The 24,050-nt window shown below is 49.0% G+C and overlaps 1 protein-coding gene across 1 annotated transcript in view; it reads left to right on the plus strand.

The window, feature by feature from the left end:
• LOC147734651 (protein mono-ADP-ribosyltransferase PARP12-like) overlaps positions 1 to 24,050 on the plus strand; it is a 320,390-nt gene that overhangs the window by 75,475 nt on the left and 220,865 nt on the right. The window contains exon 3 of the mRNA XM_086952947.1: positions 17,514 to 17,781. Coding sequence (XP_086809073.1) covers positions 17,514 to 17,781 — 268 coding nt within the window. The remainder of the gene's footprint in view (positions 1 to 17,513; positions 17,782 to 24,050) is intronic.

Raw genomic sequence — 24,050 nt, forward strand, 5'->3', positions numbered from 1 at the left:
CTCCAGCACGTAAGATGCATAAACAGAAGGGACAAGACAGTAATCCAATCTAGACATGCTACCATGAGCTCCAGAGTGAAAGGTATACTGTTTCTGATCCGGATGGAGCAGTCTCCTGCCATCAACCAAACCCATGGTCTCGAGGAAGTCTGGTAACCAGCCATGAGCGTGTCCCACATCCCGCGGGGGATGTCTGTCAAGAGCTCCAGAGACGACCGCGTTAAAGTCACCCCTCAATAGTAACAGACCACTCGGGAGATCTGGCAGAGCCTTTCCCAAATTAACAAAAGTAAGGGCTTGCATGCCAGGGGGCACATACACAGACATCAGTGACAGAACATGCCCCTCCCAGCGACCCGTTATACCAGTGGTTCCCAAACTTTTTTGACCCGTGGCTCCGTTGACCTAATTGGCAGCTGGCCGTGGCTCCCCACCATTTTTTTACCGGCGCACTGGGGTGCCGCGACGCACACTTTGGGAACCACCGCAGTAGACCTTTGTACTCTCTACCATTCCTATGTGACTCTTAGAGTTTAACCATTTGTATCTCTTCCTTGAGTGACTTTACAACCTGTACATTTGCAAATTTTTCTATTTGTCTCTTCCCTGTGTGACTTTATAACTTGTACATTTGCAAATTTTTTCTGCTTGTATCTTTTATGTAACGCCTGTAATCCTAAGTTCTTATGTATCGCAACTGGTTCTTATGTAATTTGCTCTGACACCTTCGGGTAAACCTACAAAACTTAAAATTGATCCTAAGGTGTTTCGGAATGTGGAAGAAAGCTCGTAAGTAAAACTATATGTCACAAAAATCACAAACTGTCTGTTCATTGAACATGAAAACGCCAACCAACGAGAGACTCTCCTTAACGAGAACATATCATCAAAGGATGGCTCAGATTCTGACTTGTAATGGGAACTAGAGGCGGAATGCAGGCTCCCTGTGTTGCAAGCCCCGCTCCCACCCACACACCACCACTTTTCTGGGTGCTTCCATTCAGCCCAAGGCCTATAAACATGAGTAAGCCAGTAGAATGTCAGGGGGCTCTTCTGCAGTGGGGGCATCAATTTGAAATATGCCACTGATGGGAGCCCTCTGCCTCCTGAGATGAGGCACGTCATGACAGCCACGAGTGCTAGGAGGCCATACTAACTCAGCCTGGGCACTATACAAATACAACGATAAGTTAACTGAATAATCAAACATAAATTATGAGGTTATGAATTAAGATTCATGATCAGTCATGACTAACCGCATATTTTTTAAGCAATGCAAACTGGGCTTTCTGAAGAGAGTCAAAGCTGCACACCTACCACCGCTGATGTTGAGTGTCAGTAGAGCGTACCTTAATGTATATGTCCTTCGAGCCATGCCCAGGTACTGGGAAGGCAAGTAGCACTGACAGTGTAATGTAGTCCATCATAGCCGACATTCTCTCGGATGCCCACTTTCAGTGTATGCCCTTTTATGTCCTCTGTGCGGCCCTCGTCGACGTTGTACGTAGTGTCTGTGTTCAGCCGTCGCCTCGTGCCTGACTGGAGTCTTGAGTCTCGTGCCTGGAGTTTCTTGTCCTGCGCGCTCGTCCTCTTGAAGGCAGCTCTGTGCTTCCACCAAAGTCGGATGCGAGAGGAAACTTAATGTTGTCGAAATGCAGTGATGGATTATTTGTTCCACTTTTTTTAGTAATGCAAAATGAAGCAGTCTTGTAGCTTGGTTAGCACTTTTGCATTCCTCATGAATACCCATTACTTTTTTCAGAAACCTCACTGAGCTCCTAATTGAGCCATTTAAATACAGAGGGCGAGGGCTGGGATCATGCTCAGCACAAAGGAGGGGGAGGACTTGCGGCTGCAATTTCAATGAATCACATCCTTGGCGCCGGCGCGGCGCCCCTGGCTTCTTATCACGGCGCACCGGGGTGCCGCGGTGCACACTTTAGGAACCACCGCGTTATACCAACATATCTGCCCCTATCATCCTCAAAGACAGAATCTATCACCAATGGAGGGTTTTACGAGTCAGGATACCTACTCCCCTAGAGCCAGTAGTAAAGCCCGCTTGTGCCACTAATCTGTAACCCATTCTATGTTTCGCTATACATGTATTTCCGACCAAGTGGGTTTCCTGTAGCAAAACCACATCAGGAGCATACCGTTTAAAGTACTGAAGAACCACACTACGCTTGATTTTATTACCCAACCCCTTGACATTCCAACTCAATACCTTTTAGTTCCTTACCCCATCATCAAAAAGACTGATGGAGCGATCACCCCCCAACCACTGAGCACTTTCCAATTCAATGCCTTGAAAAACCATAACAAATAATACAAAAAGAAAAGAAATAAGCCCCACTGACCACCCCCCACCCTGCACCCCTGCTCACGGTGTATATCTACCCCCAACTCGCAGTGTGCCCGTCGCCCCATGGTCTAACTACCTACCTATCGAAAAGGAAACCCGAGGAGGAGTGTGACCCTCAGATTCCCCGCCTAACCCCTAATATATCGTTGGACCTATGAAACCATCACTACAAGTAACATTTCTACGGACCTTTCTCAGCCATGGCCCATCCCTCAAAGTGGCCCAGCCCCACCTGCAATAATGTCAATAATTATTCTTGCTCCTGCGCTCCCTCATCTTCAGCACCACTCTGTCGTCGCTGCTCATCCCAGGAGGAAAGACTCTCCAGCCAGTACGAGGGAATTCCGGGATTATCGAAGAAAAACGCCATACCATCATGTTCAACACGTAACTTGGCAGGGTACATCATGGCGTACATAAGTCCCTTATCACGGAGTTTCTTTTTGACACCCATAAAGGTCTGCCATTGTTTCTGTACCACCTGCGTAAAATAGTCTTCAACGAAAAGGTCCGCAGCCTGTCCCTCCGCTTTCTCGGGTACACCGATAATGCGTATATTGTTTCTACGGGCCCGCCCTTCATACTCATCCAACTTACGACCTGCGGCTGCATTTGTGACTCTGAGATCCCGCACGTCTTGCTGCAACTGCGCCATATCGTCGGTAAGACTGGAAGTCTTAATGTCTAGTGTCTTCACCTTTTCACTAGTTTTGGTAAGGTCCGCCCGGATTAAGTTAACTTCTATAGTGACCGTGTCCAGTTTATGATCGAGGGACTCCATCTTTTGACCCAGAGTGGTTTTCACTCTGTCGATCGCGGTCATCACATCTTGTAGCGTAAGATCTGGTGTGGCAACATACGCGTTGATACCTCCAATTTGCGGCTTCCCAGCTCTGGAAGGCGACCCTCTGGGTTGCGTGTAGCGATCCAGTTTGTTAGTTTGAGTGTACCGAGCCCCTCTAGCCGTCTTTGACTGTTGTTTCTCTGGTTTGGTCGCCATGTTGAAGATCAGGGGAGAGCTATTCCAGTAGAGGCCGTAATCCTGCGGCCACGACAATAACAATTAGCAGAGCTGCGTGGGCGACACCGCATTTACCTCCGTCCGATCCTCTCTGCACCCAACCCCCAAGCCAACCAGCAATCCAACGGGACGGTCAGTCTCTAGATCCCACCACTATCACGACGACAAGGAGCATCCAACCTGCTTCAGTATAACGGCTAGGTATTATGCCTACGCTTTACCTGTGACACTGCAGAGTTCACCCAGAGGTCTGCGGCACAGGAGTCCCACGCCGATCGCCCGCTCCTTCAGTCCTGCTCATGCTAGCCTTCTCCAGCCACACTTCCACCCCTCCGGCTAGGGCGCCACACCTCAAGGCAGTACTACTCACCCCAGACTTTGCCAAACGAACTGGGAGGCCTCCCGTTGCAGTGCAGCACACACCATGGACCACCACAGTCTCAAAAGCCAGCGAACACAGCGGACTCGACTGCGCAGACCCTCCGTCAGCGCTGCATTCAACCTAACAGCGCAGGGCTTCTCAGCTCCAATAAAGTGCGCTTCACAGTGTTCAATACCTCCTTTCATGGTGTCGCATTGCGCCCAGAGCCTGAGAATATGCCTTCTTCACCACGAAGATCCCCAACACCAGGCCCACTGTGTCACATGCAGGCGAGATAAGATAAGATTAGAGCTGCCAAATGCTCACTGCAGATCTTTCGTGCTCCTCCAAGGAAGCCTCTCACGCCCCTCCACGGGCCAGCGCCTCACACACCACAGGGGAGCAGTAGCTGGGGGGGTCCATCCCCCAAGATCCAATACAGGAGGCCGGGAAGTCCGCGGGGCCGAGCCGTTGACTTCCGGTTTCGGCCCCAATGTTGTTAAGTTCCAGCCGGGGTCGGCTGATAACTCGAGACCCCGGCTTCTATTTAAACAGGCCGCAAACTGTCAGGCTCCCGATCTCGGCATTAGCGCAGCTGTCCCAGACACAAGTTACAGCGTCCGGCGCCGCTTCAACTCCGCTGCCAGGAATGACGGTCCTGCAACAGGAGGAATGTCAGGATAGTGTCGGGGGGCGGCGAGGGTCTCGGGAGCCCTCGGCTCACGTGGCCATTTTGGACGCGTCCTTGGCTCCTCACCTCCCCCCAGATTAAGCAAGTAAAAGCATTGACCTAATGGTCAGAAAGGTCGAGAGAAGTGCGGCAAACAATGGCACATTGCAAATTTAAATGCATTGCTCAACCGTCCCGCATGTCTGCACTGGGAGGAGATAGAAGATCTGATGAAGAAGTGTGGCGCAGCGGCCAGGGCGAATGACCGCTAGATCAGCCTAGCACCATGTGACTCTGGGCAATAGCTCGCTTAATCTTCCCGATGGCCCCCAGTGCCTTAACACCTTAGGGTAATTGTTTGCGCTTTACAAATACTGGACATTTACATTTTACATTTACTTGAAGCACCTACCAGAACAATACCAAAAAAGGGCAACACATTTGGTAGAAGAGAGAAAAACATAGCCAATACGTGATTGAAATCAGCCCTGGATGCAGCAGAGACATCAAGCTGGCAAATGATGATTTGTATCATGGAGATAATGCATGCATGGCTACGCATCTCAGGGTTCAAGCCAGAGGTACAAAACAACATTCTGATGGGGAACAGCTCTTTGGGAGCATAGGTGGCATGCTTAGAGGAAACACCCCCTCAAGAAGACCTGCAAGGAGCAAACCAATCACAACAGCAGAGACAACAAGGAAGGCAGTCCTTTTGATGATGTCCTTGTGGAAGAGGCTATCGGCAAAGAGGGGGAGTTCCCCTACAACCAAATGACTTGATGTCCAGCACACTACACACCCCAGAAAAACATGGGGAGCTTGTCAACAAGGAAGACAAAACAACTAAATTAAGATTTAAATAAACTGTTACTCCTATATCCTATATCCTACGCTGGTTCGAGGCAGACTAAAACACTTCCTTCACAAATATAACCAAATCACTTCAGACAAATGGATTCTAAATATAATACAATACGGTTACTGCATAGAACTAATCCGAACACCTCCAAACAGAGGTCCAATTAGGAAGGTACATTCCAAGGAAGAAGCAACACATCTATTCAAAGAGGTAGAAGAAATGTTGACAAAGGAAGCAATATAGTCTGTCCCAAACAAGGAAATAAATAAAGGAAACTACTCGACATCTTTCCTAGTTCCAAAGATAGACGGGACATCACATCCTATCTTGGATCTAAAGTTTCTGAACAAATGTGGAAAAACTCAAAGGTTCAAAATGACAACCCTACAAGAGGTAATACCACAACTTCAAGAAGGGGACTACCTGGCTACAATAGACTTAAAGATGCCTATTGTACATCCCCATGAACGCAAAACAATCTTAAGGTTTGTGGTCAACAAAATGCACTACTAATTCAAAGTGCTAGCATTCTGTATAAAATTGACACCAAGAGTATTCACAAAGTGCCTAGCAACAGTATCTGCATACCTCAGAAGACAAAGAATACCTTTACCTTGATGACTAGTGTAGTAATAGCAAACTATACATAACCCACAAACAACATATGCAACCAGTGATAGATAGACTATCTACCAGCTAGGATTCTCCATTCACTGGGAGAAGTCATCCAGTGACCAGAACAGGGGAAAGTGTTCTTGGGGGCAAAAATAGATTCAATTCAAGGGAAAGTCTTTCCCAGTGAGAAGAGAAAAGTCGCACTGCTGTAGGAAACACAGCAATACCAGAAACGGCAAGCTCTGATAGGACAGTGGGAAAGCTACTAGAAATGATGGCTTTCTTGCATCCATTTAATACCAAACATAAGACAACACATTCCAGGAATGCCTACATGTACAATGGTCACAAGCAACAGGGAGTTGGAAGATCTAGTTGTTGTCACGGAGAGGATACAGGAAGAGCGAGCATGGTGAAACAGAGCAAACATAACACAAGGAAGACTATTTACACAAGCCGCTCCAACTGTAACCATAATAACAGATTCCTCCCAGATGGGATGGGGAGCACACATAAACAGTTTCAAAATAAGGGTAGTGTGAAAAGAGCAGGATACAATACAGCACATAAACATCCTGGAATTAAGGACTGTGTTCCTAGCCTTAAAAGCCTCTCAGAAAGAGCTCTTTGGAAAAATAATACTGATACAGACCGATAACACAACCATGTTCTACATTAAAAAAAACACAGTGGGACACTCTCAATGCCACTCCACATTAGCTCAACAATTGTGGAATTGGTCATTTCCAAGAGAAATGAACATTGTGGCAATGCAACCACCTGGAAAAGACAATGTTAAAGCAGACAGGCGGAGCAGGTAAGCCTATGGGAACTGAACCAGTCAGAACTCCGGAAGATTTTTCAGAAAAAGGGAACCCCAGAGATCGATCTCTTTGCAACACCACCGAACGCAAAATTCTAGTGCTTTGCCTCCTGGCAACGCTACCAACAGTCCATAGGGATTGCACTATGGAAAAACTGGTAGCGGAGATTTGCATGCACTTTTCCCCCCGATAACACTAGTTCGCAAGGTAATCAGCAAACACAGAACCAGCAGCATGAAGATGATACCAATTGCTCCACAATCGTTAAGACAAACCTGGTTATCGGAAATAATGGAAATATCGCAGGGGAGAATTCACACATTGCCAAAAAGATTTGTTAACATGCAAGAAGGAAGGGTGCTTCACCCAGAACAAGAGTCCTTAACCCCTTCGAAGCTAATGACGAGCTGGGCTCGTCATGGCGCTTACCTGCCGTGCGCTGATGACAAGGCCAGCTCGTCATGAAACACTGGCATCCTGCATATCTCAGCGCAGGACGGGAAAACGCCTAGCAGCCATGTGGTTAAGCCTGGCAGCATGGCTCTTGAGAACTTAGATTTTGGACACCTACAGTTGCCAGAGTACACAATAGCAATCCTCAGAGAGGCAAGAAAGCCTACCACTAGGAAGTGCTACATGACAAAATGGAAACTGCGTTCAATATGGTGCCTTGAGGAAGGGCTGCTCAAAAAGATCACAAAGGATAAAACGATGTTAAGGTACTTCAAATATTTACTAGATTGTAAGCTAACCTATGCATCACTGAAGGATCACCTAGCAGCAAAAGTAGCATACACAAGGGGCTACACTGGAAGAAGCTTCTTCACTTCACCCCCCCCCCCCCCACCCAAAAGTACCTGCACACCATTTGAACCATTACAAAAGGCCACACTACAAATCCTCACACTAAAAAAAGCCTTTTTGGTAGTGATAACATCACCATGTACAATGAGTGAGTTACAGGCACTAGCGTTACAGGAACTGTATTATAAGTACAGAATTGTCATGAGAACTGATCCACAATTTACGCCAAAGGTGATCTCACAGTTCCATATAAATCAATCAACCAAGTTTCATCCAGAAACCAAAGACCCATGCAGAAAGGACATTACACACCCAAGACGATAGAAGGGCGGTAATGTATTATATTGAAAGAACAAAAAATACATGAAAACAAAGCAACTTGTATCATCTGCAAACAGTTTTCAAGGGAAACCAGTGACCAAGAACACATTTGCAAGATGGATAGCTCAAACAATACAATTGTGCCACAAAAATGCAGGAGAAACATTACAAAGGGCTCCATGGGCACATTCGACAAGGAAGAAAAGAGCCACTATCGCCTTTCTAACACACCACTCCAAGGCATTGCAGCAACGTGGTCTTTAGTGCACCTGTTCACAAAACACTACTGTGTGGATATTCAAATGAACAAAGAAGCCCATGTAGGACAAAGGGTCTTAAAAAATCTCTTCTTGAATAAACACTAATCTTCAACCCAGCCACCACTGTAACAGACCGCTGCGAAATCAATGCACATGAGAATCCATAAACATTTTCACACTGCAAAAAGTATAGTTTCTTACCTGTTGGTGCAGTTTTGCAGCTTGAAGAATATTATGGATTCACAAGCGAGCAAACCAGACTCCGCCATTGAAGATGAAAAGAGGCAAGGAAGTAAAAAGAGGGCGGAAAAAAAGGAAATCTGAATATGGCAATCAAAGGTGAGAGCTTCCGAGGAAGGCTTAGAGATGTCTCCAGGGGACACCAAATGGAGGTACTTTGACGCCCACTAAAAACAAGCATTTGCAATGCAATAGGTCTCGCATTTACGCTAGTTTAAACTATTGGCATTGTAAATGACAATGCCTTTTATGTATGTTTTAAAAAACAAAAATAATAGGCCTTGTTTTTGTTTTTGAAACATAAATAAAACGCATTGTTATTTACAATGCCAGTAGCTTAAACTCAAGACCTATTGCATTGCAAACACTTGTTTTTGTTAGGCATGGGAAGATTACGTGATTAACCCAGAATCGCAGGATGTTTAGCGTCGTTGCGAGACTTGAACCCGGCTCCCCAGCTTTAAGGTCGACAGCTCTTACTGCAAGGCTACATCCTCTTATGAGTCATATGTATATTAACAACAAAAACACAACGGTGGGGTAGGACCCAAAGGAATATTTAAAGACCTGTCTCTGCGAAAAGGCAGTGAGGGGGTCAGGGGAGTGGGCAGACCTGCCCACTCCCCTGTTGCCTGTTGGGAACATTCATACGCCTCTTAGGAAGGAGACTGTGCGCTTGGCGGAACTTGGATACGCCAGTGATTTCGATTTCGTGGATATACTCTGTGAGTTCTGGATGGCATACAGAGTTTCAGCGCACGTGGTGGCAGTTCGGGGTTGGATGGTTGGGGCAGGGTGTGAGCGGTACCTTGGTCGGCAGACACAATTCGTTGCCGAGTGTCTGGTTTCCGCGTGGGAAATCGACGGTAGATACAGTAGTCTTCCACGATGGGAGACTGTAGATCAGGTGGTTTGCCCGAACGGCAAGTTATTAGGATTAGCGGGTGGTCCCGAATTGATTCTTGGATCCGCGTCAATCAGGAGCGATGTCCTCGTGGGTACGGCTGTCAATTGCAGTCAAACTGCACACACTCAGCAACTAATAGTGTCTGCCGACCAAGGTACCGCTCACACCCTGCCCCAATTATCCAACCCCGAATTGCCACCACGTGCGCTGAAACTCTGTATGCCATCCAGAACTCACAGAGTATATCCACAAAATCGAAATCACCGGCGTATCCAAGTTCCGCCAAAAGCACAGTCTCCTTCCTAAGAGGCATATGAATGTTCCCAACAGGCAATATAATTGTATAAAGTACTGATGATGATCCCAATGTATCTTAGAGCGTGGGATCGAAACGTCGACCTTTTACAGTAGTTATACAGTACAAACCAATGTGTATCAATTGCTGTGTGTACTACTCTGGCAAAACACTTGCACTACCGATCCAAAAGTGTCCAGTTTGCTCTTCTTCTCCTTTGCCTGTAAACCTTTCCTTTCTCATATTCATTTTGTTTCTCTATTTTTCTGTTCTGCGGTAATGCACAGGATTGTGCTCTTTATTTCTTGTAATGTTATTTATGCACTAAATATTTCTTCATTGTTAAAATAAATTCCATGTTCGGCTCGACTTGGACAAATACATAAGCAGCTCATCAAGGCTTGTCTTATTATCAATGTGTTTTATCTCTGAACTGCTTTGGACCACTGTCCCTTTGCAATTGTCTTTCTCAGAAAGACACCCGCACAGACCAATACAAAAATAGCCACAAGCACAAGCTTTTGAAAACTGCTGGTCAGCTCCAAAAGGCCGTATCCTTAGGGCAGTGCATGCGTGCTGGCTCTAAGGCTCGACCTAAAAAAGAGTTTAAGGACAAAGTTAAACAATTCCGGACCCAACCACCAGGTGGCCGAATAATGCACAGCATGTGAATCCAGAAAATTCTTCAAGCTGCACAACTACTCCGGAAGTTGAGAAACTATATGTTTTTGGACAGAAATATGTAGAATATTTAGGACATGCTATTACAAAGCTTGCATTATTCCCAAGCCCAGTTTAGTAAGCACTGTAGAGGAACCCACTGCACCCACAAACAGAGCCCAGGCTCTGTCTTTCCAATAGTCTAAATCCAGTCCCAGTTTTGATAACTTGGCTGATACTCTCACTAGAATGTTGAAGGAGAGAGTTTTGGTTACATGGGGTAGACAACAAGATATGGCTAAGTTGAAAATGGGCTGACTAATGATCTCTTGCTTCAATTGTGTGTTCCTGGTATACCTGTATATGTGACTGCAGATGCCAGCGAGTATGGTTCGGGGCTTTTATGTCATTTTGGTCAAGCTTCCTCATAGCTTTAGGAGGGTAATGTTAAATTTGGTCCGGTGAAGTTGGAAGATGTTTTAGAGTCTGCTGTACATCTGTTCATTCGGAAATGGTGGAATGTAGGAAAGGTGTCTCGGTTTAGACCCAGTGTTAGAGTGCTAGGAAGAATGTGAGTGAGAAAGAAGGCTTCAAGGATGTTCTCTTGGGTCTTTCTTTACCAGTCTCCATCGGTCTTAATAAAAAGACACTGCCTTCTGTGTGTGTCTTTGTAACAAAAACCTGCAATACACTGCATTGCTTGCTCACTCAAAATGCATCAAACAGTTCTATGTCCTGGTTTTGAAGAAACCGTTGGAGCACTTTGCTTACGAGCCTTGCCTTATTAAAACAAGCAGTGCATAATTTGATTTTGCGAAATTAAAGCAAATGTAGGCGCAAATACATAATCTGTCTTTTCATACTACTGTTTAGAGCAAAAGGATTCCTCATAAATTTAAACAAAAGCAGCACGAACAAGAGGTGCTTGTGTTCTTTTGTTCCCTTGCATTTGTGGTAAATGTTTACCACAAATTGTGCCATTTGCTTTAAAGTCTTACACCGAATGCTTTGAAATGACATGAACTGGTGTTATTTTGGGAATTTTGCAGGCCTGCATAAATTAAATTTCACGTAGGTCAAATTTAAACATGCCACTAATTGTAAGGAAAAGACGGGAAGTATTTAAAAGATGAGGTGACTCAGAACCAGGTTTATGGATCCTAAACCTAGATTAACAACCAGCAATACCATAATAAGTTGACCAGCTGTCAAATCCTCAAACCTACTCTCCAGTGTTCTATGCTTTCTATTCCTATTCTACATGCTGCTAGAGCCTACTCTCAAGCAGCATTTAGAATAGGAATAGAAAGCTTAGAACACTCCCATTCCATTCTAAAAACAGATGCTATCTTTAACAGGTCAACACTCCAGTACAATACCCCTGGAATGCAAATTTGCCTAGCCTTGGTACTGGTAAGTTCCAATTCTATTAAGGACTCGGAGGCGAGGATTATGCCATTCTTTCATCGCTTTATTCTCTACAGCAGCAAGAAAAAATAACACAACTACTTTTCCCATGAACATTTGGGGAAAAAATAAAGTCAAACATGAGTCCTATCACAGTGTCCATGCACCGGTGTCTCCCATCATGCTCCACTGTACTTGTCTCATCCTCTTTCTTCGCGCGAAGCCAGAACAACAGTCCACTCACGCATCTTGTTTAGAATTATCTGCTCCTGCAAAAGAACACACCATCAGATCCATTCTATACCAATAGAACGTCAGCAGTAAAACAGGAAGAGCAGTACACCGCAGAGCCATAAGCGCACATTCGAAAAGGAACAAAAACGCTTTACTTACATTGCATACGGGGAGGGTCCACTTCCAAGAAGTCACTGGGAGGGATAATCCTCGCCTCCGAGTCCTTAATAGAATTGGAACTTACCAGCACCAAGGCTAGGCAAATTCGCATTCTATGTCAGGACCGGAGGCTTTCGATTATGCCAGTTCAAAGCTTATCGACCACCAATCTGGCCACATCAATAACTGGCTTGAAATAGAACCTCTTGAACGTGGAGTCCGAGGACCAATCGGCCGCTCTCATCATGTCCTCCAACCGAGCCCCAAGGGCAAAAGCTTTAGACGCCATGGCACCTCGCGTAGAGTGAGCCCCAAATAGCTTAGTATCAATCCCCGCCTCCTGCATTATCCAACGCACCCAACGGGCGATCGTCGGTGAAGTAACTGCCTTATACGGTTTACGCAGGGCAATAAGCAGCTGCCGCTCACCCGGAGGGCAAGTATCTTCAGTCATATCCTCATAAGCACGGAGGCACTGCACTACGCACAGTTTAGGGGAGTCCTGAAAAGCCGGTTACGAAATGACCCTAGTATGTGTTTTGGTCCGTCTGCTGACGGTAAAAGAAACCCCTTCAGGAGAAAAAACCCTGGCCGTTATATCCAACGCTCGCACGTCCGAGACACGCCTGCAGGACACCAGGCACAGCAACATGGCCAACTTAGCCGTCAACTCTTTACGCGATAAAAACCTGTTCGGTTGCCAGGAAAGGAACAAATTCAGCACCCTGTTCACATCCCACAGGGCGGAATACCGAGGTTCCGGCGGCAAGGCAAGCCGTATACCCCTTAAGAGCCTACAGACTAAGGGGTGTTCGCCAACCGGGGACCCCTGAACCAGGTCGTGCCCCGCTGACACCGCCGACCGGAAAGTATTGATCGAACCGATAGGCCAGGCCCTGATCAGACAGTTCCGCCAGGAAATTCAAGACACGCACAACAGGTGCCCCCACAGGATCCAAACCCCGTCGCACACACCAACGGCTCCACCGGAGCCAAGCCGATCGGTAGCGTTTGGTCGTGCTGTCGGCCCAAGCCTTGGAGAGCAAGTCCTCTGCTGTTCTCGAAAGGCCAGGCAACGTCCAGCGTCGCCGGAGAGCCTCCATGCCATCAGGCGCAACAAGCCTTCCAGGACCAACCTGTGGGGCGCTCCCTCCGGATTCAGTAGAATGTGGGGAGACTGGGGGAGTAGGATCGGAGAATCCCAAGAAAGTTCCAGAAGAACCGGAAACCAAACTTGCGACCTCCACCACGGAGTGATCATCACCACCTGTGCTGACTGGCGGCGCAGTAACGCTGACACACGCGTTATCATTGAGAACGGTGGAAACGCATATCCCTGTACCCCCGACCAGTCTTGGAGGAACGCATCCGTCGCTTCCGCCAGAGGGTCGGGGCGCCAGCTGAAATACCGCGGGAGCTGGTGGTCCACGCGGGAGGCGAAGAGGTCCACTGAAAATGGACCCCAACGGTCCGAGAGCTTGGCAAACAGGGTAGGGTCCAGCTTCCAAACGCTGGCGTCCAGGATATTCCTCGAGTGCCAATCGGCCACCTCGTTCTGGCGACCCGGCAAATATTCCGCCGTAACCGACACCTGGTGGTCCAGACAAAAGTGCCAGAAGTCCCTGGCCAGGTCCGCCAACATCTTGGACCTGGTACCGCCCAGGTGGTTGATATAACGGACCGCCGACACGTTGTCCATCCTGAGAAGGACGCAGGATTGCACTCTGTCCTTGGTCCAACACTACACTGCGAAGGAGCCCGCTAGCAACTCCAAGCAGTTGATATGCAAGGACTGTTCGAGAGCAGACCAGGCGCCGCCCGTGGAGAAATCTCCGCACCTCGCCCCCCAGCCGGAACGGCTGGCGTCCGACTCTATCACGATATCTGGGGCGGAACCGAAAATCGCACGGCCATTCCAGGCCTCCATGTGCGTAAGCCACCACTGCATTTCGTCCCTCACGTCCTGCGACAAGGGAATCAGCTGAGAGTATGTCAATCCCCTCCGCAGGTGGTACGCCTTCAAGCTCTGCATGGCGCAGTAATGAAGGGGTCCCGGGAAGATAGCCTGGATCGAAGAGGACAACAGGCCCACTAGCCTCGCCAGGTGGCGCAAGGAAATCATCTACTTCGCTAGGGTTTGACGCAGCTCGTGCCTGATCCACGCCATCTTCTTGGCCGGCAGACTCAAGGTGGCTGCCACCGAGTCTATGGTGAAGCCGAGGAACGTAGCGCACTGCATGGGAACCAAAAGAGACTTTTTCTCGTTGACCACGAACCCTAGGCCTTGTAAAAGGTTGACCGCAGACTGCAACTGTGGCCGCAGCCTCTCGGGGCACTGGTCCATGAGCAGCATGTCGTCCAGGTACACTATCATTCTGACCCCTTGAGCCCGTAAGGCCTCCACCACTGGCCGCAACACCTTTGTGAAGCACCACGGTGCCGAGGAGAGCCCGAAAGGAAGAGTGGTGAACTCGTAAACCTGACCGTCCCACCTGAACTGGAGGAAACACCGATGAGGGGGAAAAATGGGAATCGTTAAGTAAGCGTCTTTCAAGTCTAGCCTGACCATCCAATCGGACTGGCGCAAGACATCGCGCAAGAGATGTATCCCTTCCATTTTGAAATGCCGATACACCAACCACTCGTTGAACTCCTTCAAATTTTTTCACGGGGCGTCTGCCCCCATCGGCCTTGTCTACCAAGAAAAGATTGCTTATGAAACCTGAGGGGTGCTCGCAAGCGCAACAAATCGCCCCTTTTTGGAGGAGGGCCGCGACCTCTTCGCTCACCAAAGCCGCATCGCGCTGGGAAAAGGTAATGGGACGAGGACGCTGCAGCTGACACGGACGGCCATGGAACTCCATTTGGAAGCCCTGAACCGTCTGCAGCACCCAAGCATCGCTGGTAAGGGAGGCCCATGCAGGAAAAAACTGCGCCAGTCGCCCCCCCACTCTCAAAGTCGCGGAAGGCAGTACACTCACCTCGACCACCACCTTGCTGTTGGCCACGCTGACCTCCACGACCTCCGAACTCCTGCCCTCAAGTGGGGTAGAAATTGTTGAACCAGGCCTTGTCCTGATACTGGCCACGTCCGGAGCCTTGACCTCTATCCGAGCTGGCGCCCCGGCCGAACGAGCGGCCCCTGCCTTGTCGAAAACACGAGGCGCGAAGACTTTCTTAATATTGGACTGGGCACGATCCAAGGACGTGAAGGTGGCCACAAATTTCCCTAATTCCTTGATGAACGGGTCACCGAACAAACCCCCCTGGGCCACTGCACCTGCCTCCGACGAGGCGAGGTCGCCCAGCTTGGGATCCACCTGAATAAGCAGGGAACGCCTCCGCTCCGTAGAGAGGGCGCAGTTGGCGTTGCCAAGGAAAATGATGGCCCTCTGGGCCCAGTTGGACAGAACCTCCGGGGAGATCGTATCGCTCGACACCTTGGCCTCCTCCGCCATATCCAAGATCTTGGTAAGGGGCCCGACAGCATCCAAAAGCTTGTCCTGGCAAGTGCGCCAGGACCTGTTGATTCCCTTCCGAGGGTCCTTGACAAACTTCTGAATAAAGGTCGCCATTTTCGGGTCGATGTCCGGGGTCATGGCCACCTTGCCCTCCAACGAGGGCCGAGGACACTCCGCACGCAGGCGGCTCCTGGCATCCTTGTCCACCGGCTTCCTCAGCCTATTAGCGACGTACTGGGCCACCTTGTCACACGGAACCCACTCGGATGAGCGGGGGTGGATGATGTCGTCTGGGTCCAGCATGTCCGACGGACCTGCGGAGGATGAGGGCTGAGAGGGCAGCCACGACCAGGAAGAACAGGCCTCCTCCTCCGAGTCCGGAGAGTCGTCGTCGTCGTGCTGTGGGTCCGGAGACATCGCAGGGGGAGAAAGCGGAGGAACCTCCGACGGAAGAGGAGCGGGAGGCTGCGCGTCCTCCAGGGCTTTGAAAGCACTCTTCACCTTAGCGAAAGCCGCCGAATCAACTCCCTCAGTGCAAGGCTTCTTGGGAGGAGGCGGGGTAGGGGACGAATCCGGCCCAGAGGCCGGAGCCGGCGCCGGAAGCAAGGCGGCAAACTTGGCATAGGCCACGTCCAGGCGCGCCGAAAGGCGTTGCTCCAGGGGGACCATGGCCTGGTCCACCGCGCGATAGATGGAGTCGTCGACCGCCTGGTAGAAGTCATCGTCCAACGGGACATAGTTCAGGGGGTCTTCCTCCGGATAGTTGTCCGCGTCCCCCTGCATAGCGAGGTAAATTAGGCTCTAGCAACGGGAACAGAAGACAAGACCCAATGACCCTCCTCAGGGCACTCTACAGTCTGGGGAGTCCCAGCGATATGGGTGGCCCAAGGCACACAATTAACGGGCAAAGCCCTGGAAACGCTGCAGCCCACAGAGCCTCGGGGCGCCTCCCGGCAAAGCGTTCCCACAGCACAATTACGACCCCGTAGGGTGTTCGTCAAATAATACAACCCAAAGGGCGTCCAGAAAAAAGGGGAAACCTAATTACGACCCCGCAGGGTGTCAGAGCCGGGAGGCTAGGCACGGGTCCGCTGGTGATAGGAGCGCGCCAGAACACTCTAGAAGCTTCTGGGAGCGGCCCTTCAGCAAACGAGACACCGGCCCCTGGTGGTAGCGCCACCACACCGCACACTACTGGGCAAGGATCGCGTAAGGAGCGCACTAGGCGTCCCGCGACCAATCAAGGGAATCTGTGGAGAAAAAATAAGAAACCCGACACCCGGCCCAAAGGTTACAGGCACCACACAGAAACCCAAAACCCAGGAGAGAAGGAAAAACCAACTTAACTTGCTGCGAGCAGCGAAGAAAGAAGAGGAGACAAGTACAGTGGAGCATGATGGGAGACACCGGTTCATGGACACTGTGATAGGACTCATGTTTGACTTTATTTTTTCCCCAAATGTTCATGGGAAAAGTAGTTGTGTTATTTTTTCTTGCTGCTGTAGAGAATAAAGTGATGAAAGAATGGCATAATCCGAAGCCTCCGGTCCTGACATAGAATTTGGGTACTCTGTTGGTTGGATTTTCTAGCCCTAAAGCACTGATCCTCAACTACCTTTTGTACTGTTTTTCCTGTCATTAGCAGTCCCACTCTTCGTCCCACTGGAATTATTCAGCATGCATGAGGTGCCTAGCAATCATGTTTGTTATTGTTCAATGGCAGACAATTTTCATGTTGCTGTTTTTGTTTGTTTTATCAATACTTCTGATAAATGTTGGTTTTTCATTGAACTGAATGTTATACTGCTTAAAATGTAAATAACATGTGGTTCTATTAAAGCGCCCTGTTCTTTGAGGGCTTCGTTTTTTTTTCATGTTTGCTTGTAATGACGACCTGTATCCTGGCTCCCAATCCATTATAAAGAAATAAGGAGCATACACATATATGCATACTGTAAATATGCTTTTCGCTTTATTTAAAGGCTATAATATTTTTATGTTGTTGCAGAAGTGTGTGATTTTCCCTTTTTTCCTCTTGTCATTTCAGACATGTGTGCACTACAACCGGGGAGATGGCCCCTTTGGGGCCTGCACCTTTAAGAAGAGCTGCGCAAAGCTGCATGTCTGCCTTCATTTTTTACAGGGAAACTGTCGATTCGGCAACTTGTGCAAGCGGGCTCACAACCTGTTGGAAGCAGAGTCTGTTGAGAAGATGGAAAAGTGGGGTCTGAGTTCTGACCTTATTCCAAAGCTACCTGCCATATACAGGAATGCCTTTGATATCAGGAACAGCAGCTATTCCTCCCAGAGCACAGGTAAGCATCTTTTAACCTCTGAAGCTGTTTTAGACATTGAAAGATGGAAGAATGGTTGAAGGAGACAATAAATGGGTACCCAAAACCTGTCCACATTAGTTGTAACTGAAAGGCTTGGAGAAAAACTTTGAAACAAAATCTAAACTACCGATTGGCAAATTTGAATGCTTAATGTGAATTAAACCTCCACTATAAGGATGCATTAACACCTTGGCTGCTAAGGCAATTTTCCTCCTGCGCTGATCCTTTAAAATTCCCATTGTTCATGACGAGCTGGGCTCGTCATCAGCACACGACCACTGTGCACCATGACGAGCCCAGCTCGTCATCAGCAGCGAAAGGGTTAAAGATCTAAAGCAGTCTCAACTTGGGTATATTTTTCCCTTTTTTAGGTCTTGCCTGGCGAAAGCAGCGCATGCGCTGCTCTCGCCATGGAGAGCACCTTTTGGAATCAATTCAGCCAAAGCTGAATTCACCCGCGTCCAAGTGGACAAAGATGGCTACTCTCGCCATCGCAAAGCTAAACATGCACCGTAGGGACAAAAATGCATGCGCATGTGGATAGCCAGACACCATCTTTGTGCACACATGCGCACATTTTTTTGTCCCTACACGTGCGTGCTTTCGCTTTCAAATTGCAGCCCTCCTCCCCATGCCGCCAATAATTGCAATTTGACGTACCTCGCGCTCGCTCACTGGGAATTTGGGCCGCCTGCAGCAGCGTGGTCCCGCTGCACGCTCTCATCGCCACAGCAGATGCAGGAGCCTCAAAGGGTAGGATCCTCTAAAGGTGTCCATCTCCATGACGACGGAACGTGCTCTTTAACAGACGCCGGGTACGTCTTGATAGGTGCCCCCTTCTTGCATCCTGTGATCTCGTGCCATGCTTCCCGCTAGTGGCATATCATCACATTTCCTATGAGTGCAAGTGTGAGCATTGCTCATCGGTGCCAGCTCCTAATACTGCCTACTAGGACCAGCTTATCAGACTGCCACCAATGCAATATTTATACATTGTCATAAATGCCATCTTTATCTGCTGCCCTCCAGTGCCATCTTATCACCCTGCCCATCAGCACCGACTTACTATTTTATCCGCATGTACGAAGTCCTCCCGCCAGAACCAGCTCCTAATGCTATCAGCCAGTGCCTCACTCTACATAGCAGTGCCAGCTCCCCAGCCTAGCCACCAGTGCCACCTACTCGTTTGGGCCACCGGTAGGCATCAGGGCACCTCTGGAGAGCGCATTTCACACTGTATGCGATAGAAACCAGTCACCTTGTTCTATGTTTCTGCCCATGTAGTCGCTCTTCTTGTCCCTGCTTCCTAGCACTCACAGTCTTTCTTCTATGTCCACTCATTGCCTCCAGAGACGCTCGAGCGGCGCCTGCCCCGTCACCATGGTAACCATGGGCCAGCACTCTATTTCCCTTTTCCCTGGCTGCGGGCTGCAAATCAGGGCATCCGGACGGGGTCAGGGGTTTCTGGGAGCCAATGGCAGGGCGGCAGGGTGGGGACACAGAGTCCGGGGGACCAATGCCAGCGGGCGGGGCGGTGTCCCAGAACCCGTGCACGCCGGGCTTCGGGAGGCTGTTCTGGTACCTCCTGCACGGGGATTTCGGGGAGCAGGAGAGGAAGAGAAGCCAGGGCGGAGGTGTGGAGAGGGGGCCGTACCAAAAGGGCAGGGGAGGGGGGCTCTACCAAGAGGGCAGGGGAGGGGGGTCTGTACCAAGGGAGCAGGGGAGGGGGGGCTGTACCAATGGAGCAGGTGGTGCAAGCACATGTGGACAGCCCGACACCATCTTTGTGCACACATGCGCACATTTTTTTTGTCCCTACACGTGCGTGCTTTCGCTTTCAAATTGCAGCCCTCCTTCCCATGCCGCCAATAATTGCAATTTGACGTACCTCGCGCTCGCTCACTGGGAATTTGGGCCGCCTGCAGCAGCGTGACCCGCTGCACGCTCTCATCGCCACAGCAGATGCAGAAGCCTCAAAGGGTAGGTAGGATTCTCTAAAGGTGTCCATCTCCATGACGGAACGTGCTCTTTAACAGACGCCGGGTACGTCTTGATAGGTGCCCCCTTCTTGCGTCCTGTGATCTCGTGCCATGCTTCCCGCTAGTGGCATATCATCACATTTCCTATGAGTGCAAGTGTGAGCATTGCTCATCGGTGCCAGCTCCTAATACTGCCTACTAGGACCAGCTTATCAGACTGCCACCAATGCCATATTTATACATTGTCAAAAATGCCATCTTTATCTGCTGCCCTCCAGTGCCATCTTATCATCCTGCCCATCAGCACCGACTTACTATTTTATCCGCATGTACGAAGTCCTCCCGCCAGAACCAGCTCCTAACGCTATCAGCCAGTGCCTCACTCTACATAGCAGTGCCAGCTCCCCAACCTAGCCACCAGTGCCACCTACTCACTTGGGCCAGCGGTAGGCATCAGGGCACCTCTGGAGAGCGCATTTCACACTGTATGCGATAGAAACCAGTCACCTTGTTCTATGTTTCTGCTCATGTAGTCGCTCTTCTTGTCCCTGCTGCCTAGCGCTCACAAAGTCTTTCTTCTATGTCCACTCATTGCCTCCAGAGATGCTCGAGCGGCGCCTGCCCCGTCACCATGGTAACCATGGGCCAGCGCTCTATTTCCCTTTTCCCTGGCTGCGGGCTGCAAATCAGGGCATCCGGACGGGGTCAGGGGTTTCTGGGGGCCAATGGCAGGGCAGCAGGGTGGGGACACAGGGTCCGGGGGATCAATGACAGCGGGCGGGGCGGTGTCCCAGAAGCCGTGCACGCCGGGCTTCGGGAGGCTGTCCTGGCACCTCCTGCACGGGGACTTCGGGGACCAGGCGAGGAAGAGAAGCCAGGGCGGAGGTGTGGAGAGGGGGCTGTACCAAGAGGGCAGGGGAGGGGGGGTCTGTACCAAGGGAGCAGGTGGTGGAGGGGTCTGTACCAAGGGATTAGGGGTGGGGGGGCTGTACCAAGGGAGCAGGGGTGGGAGTGCTGGAGTAGGAAGACAGAGTCACTGGGACTCTGGAGGAGAGGTACCGCTGAGAACCGGGGGCGTCAGGTCTGGGCAGGAGGGGCTGGACCCGAGGGGGGTAGAGGGATAACAGAGGAAGAAGAGGCACAACCATTATAGCAGGAGAGACTATACCACTGGGACCTGAGGGCGGGGTGTCAAAAGAGGAAGAAGAGGAGAAACCCTAATAGCAGGAAGGGTGGTCTGAGGGAGAATAACAGAGGAAGAAGAGGATAAACTATTACAGCAGGAGAGGGTGTATACCATTGGGGGTGAGGGGGCAATAGAGGAGGAAAAGGATTACCCATTACAGCAGGAGGGGATGTATACCATTGGGACATATGGGAGAATAACAGGAGAAGAAACTGATGCATCATTGCAGGGGTCTATGCCACTGGTAGCTCAGGTAGCTCAGGAAGAAGAGGATAAACTATTACAGCAGGAGAGGGTGTATACCATTGGGGGTGAGGGGGCAATAGAGGAGGAAAAGGATTACCCATTACAGCAGGAGGGGATGTATACCATTGGGACATATGGGAGAATAACAGGAGAAGAAACTGATGCATCATTGCAGGGGTCTATGCCACTGGTAGCTCAGGAAAGATGAGATGGCACTAAGAGGATGTACTAATACAGCAGGAGGGCCCTGAAGAGGATAAGAAAAGGATAAACTGTTACACCAGATGGCGGTTTATGCCACTGGAACCTAAGAAAGGATACCAGTTTTAACTAACATCCCACTGGATCACAGTAAAAACACCAAGCATCGAAAATGCAATAGGTCTCGCTTTTGAGTAAGTTAAAGCCATTTGCTTTGATAATGGTTTTGTATAGCAAAGCAAATGGATTTACCTTATGAAAGGCGAGACCTATTGCATTATGAATGCTTGTTATTGTGGTGTGTACAACTTTGGTAATTGTACATTAGAAAAGTGTGTTAGACTATTAAGCATTCTTATTGGGATTTTAAAATGTCAAAACTTTTCTCCATTACTTGTATCATTAAGCCAAAATTGTAAAGAGATCTGTGCTCGGAAGCACTAAGTTACATGTTATGTAAATTCAACATTTGAGAAGCACCCACTCAAATCAGTTGCTGGAGTAGCTGTTATTTGTAAAGAATCATTCTCCTGCACATTGTTAGATAACCTCTCAGCAAAAACCTTCAATATCTTTATGTTGACATTGGTACCGCCATTCCCTCTATCGCTTGAATACATATAATTTGTCACCCCGGCAGGAACAACCTATTTCCAGAACAATTTCTAGGCGTCTACACAACTCCACTCTTTTTCTTTTTTTTTTATAAATGTTTTTATTGGTATTTATTTCACTTCAAGGTATACAATAGTGCAAAGGATGTATCTCTTTAAATATTCATAAGCTTACAGGTCTCTGTTACAATAGACATACAGATCTGAGCCCACTTGATTGTCATCATGTGATTCCATATTGCCCGGAATTCCCAGCTATCAGTCAGGGGAGGGAATTTCCCCACCCTCATCTGGCCATTCTCTGGTCATTCATGGTTTGTGGGTCTGACGCCTCCGTTATATCCCATTTCTAACTCGTAGTGTCTCATCCATGGGCACCAAATTTCAGTAAATTTCCAAGGACTCCCTCTGGCTCTGTAGGTTCCCCTTTCTGCCGTCATATATAGGTCCATGGTTGCCTTCCATTCATCGATCTTAGGATGGTCCATATCTCCCGATTTCTCAGCTATATCTCTTTTGGCGACTATTAGACCCATGTTGCACAATATGAGTTTAGGGCTGGGAAGATCAACCTCTGAGGGAATTCCCAACAGAATTTACCTGGGGTCTATGGGTACTTGTGTCTCTAATACATTGTTAATCTCTGCAATGATTTGTGATCAGTATTTTTAGGTCTTGTGGTGTTACCGCGCGAAAGCTCGGTCTGGCCAGAGACCTATAGTCACCGGTTCAGCTTCCCAGGAGACAAGAGATGGCCACGCGCATAAATGTGATCGGAGCGGGCCGCGCGCGCATGTGTACATCTCCTGTCTCCTGGGAAGCTCTAACACACACAGCCACACCTCCCCCTGCTTACGCATGTGCACACACACACACAAGTGCACACACAGAGACACACATACGAGCGCACATACACGCACGCACACATACAGAGACACCCCCCCCCCCGCCGCACACATACACACACACGCGCGCACACACACACACGATCGCACCGAGACCCCCCCCCTCCCCGCCACCCCCATCCCCACTACAGGACCCGACCAACGCATTTACCCATCTCAGACGCGTGGACACCGTGGCCCCTTCCGCTTTTACCCCATTCGTGATTGACCCGGCCCGTGGCTCCTTCCCGCCTTGGCACACAAGACATCAACATAAGTATTAGGTAAGGTTGTCTGAATTATCCTGAGATCGTATGTATGCAGGTTGCTATGACGCTGCCTGAATACAGGTCCCAAGTTCTTCCGTATTTTTTTGTGCACACCCACAGCTTTAAACATTAATTCCTCGGATTTTGCATAAACATCTATGCCTCTTGACCATTCGTTCAGCGAGTGGGTCTGATCATTGCAACTAGTAAACCAAACGCCGCAGTGATAAAGGAGTGAGCGGACCTCTCCAATCATCCATAATCCCCAATAAGATAATTTTACGGTCAGGTTTTAAACGTACCAATTACTCTACCTAGGGTAGTGGTTATCTCGCACCAATAGCTTCCTACTGCTGTCATTCCTACATTGTGTGAAAATAGGTACAAAGTGAAATCTTTCACATTAGGCAGTTGGGGTTTTCTGCTCTGTCCATGCGCGAAAGATGTGGAATTGTACTAGTATCTATGAAAATATTTAAATTAAATGAGGCGGAGTCTGGAGAAAATTACTAGAGTCCTGGGAGCAATTTTCGCTTCACTGCTTTGCCTTTAATGCGTACTATCACTCTGCCCCTTATGACAACATTAAAAGCATCCCAGAGTGTAGCTTTAGCTACAGAACTGTTAGTTGAGATTAGTCCATTGAAGCAAAAAAAAATAGGACACCCTTAATGCATTCTGTTTGATGAAAACCCAGTTCTCGAAAAGTATCTGCAATAAAAGAAGCGACGTGGCCGCTTTAAGAGGGGAGAGGTGTATGTTATGGTTGTATGTGTTTATCTCCCTCACCCTTAAAGATTACGTCCGCCTGTAGCCCATTTGTTAACAGATTATCATCGCACGTCACCCTCATTGGGGAGGCCTGTCAT

This window comes from Lissotriton vulgaris, chromosome 1_2 (assembly GCF_964263255.1).
Source record: "Lissotriton vulgaris chromosome 1_2, aLisVul1.2, whole genome shotgun sequence".
Taxonomy (NCBI): Eukaryota; Metazoa; Chordata; class Amphibia; order Caudata; family Salamandridae; genus Lissotriton; species Lissotriton vulgaris.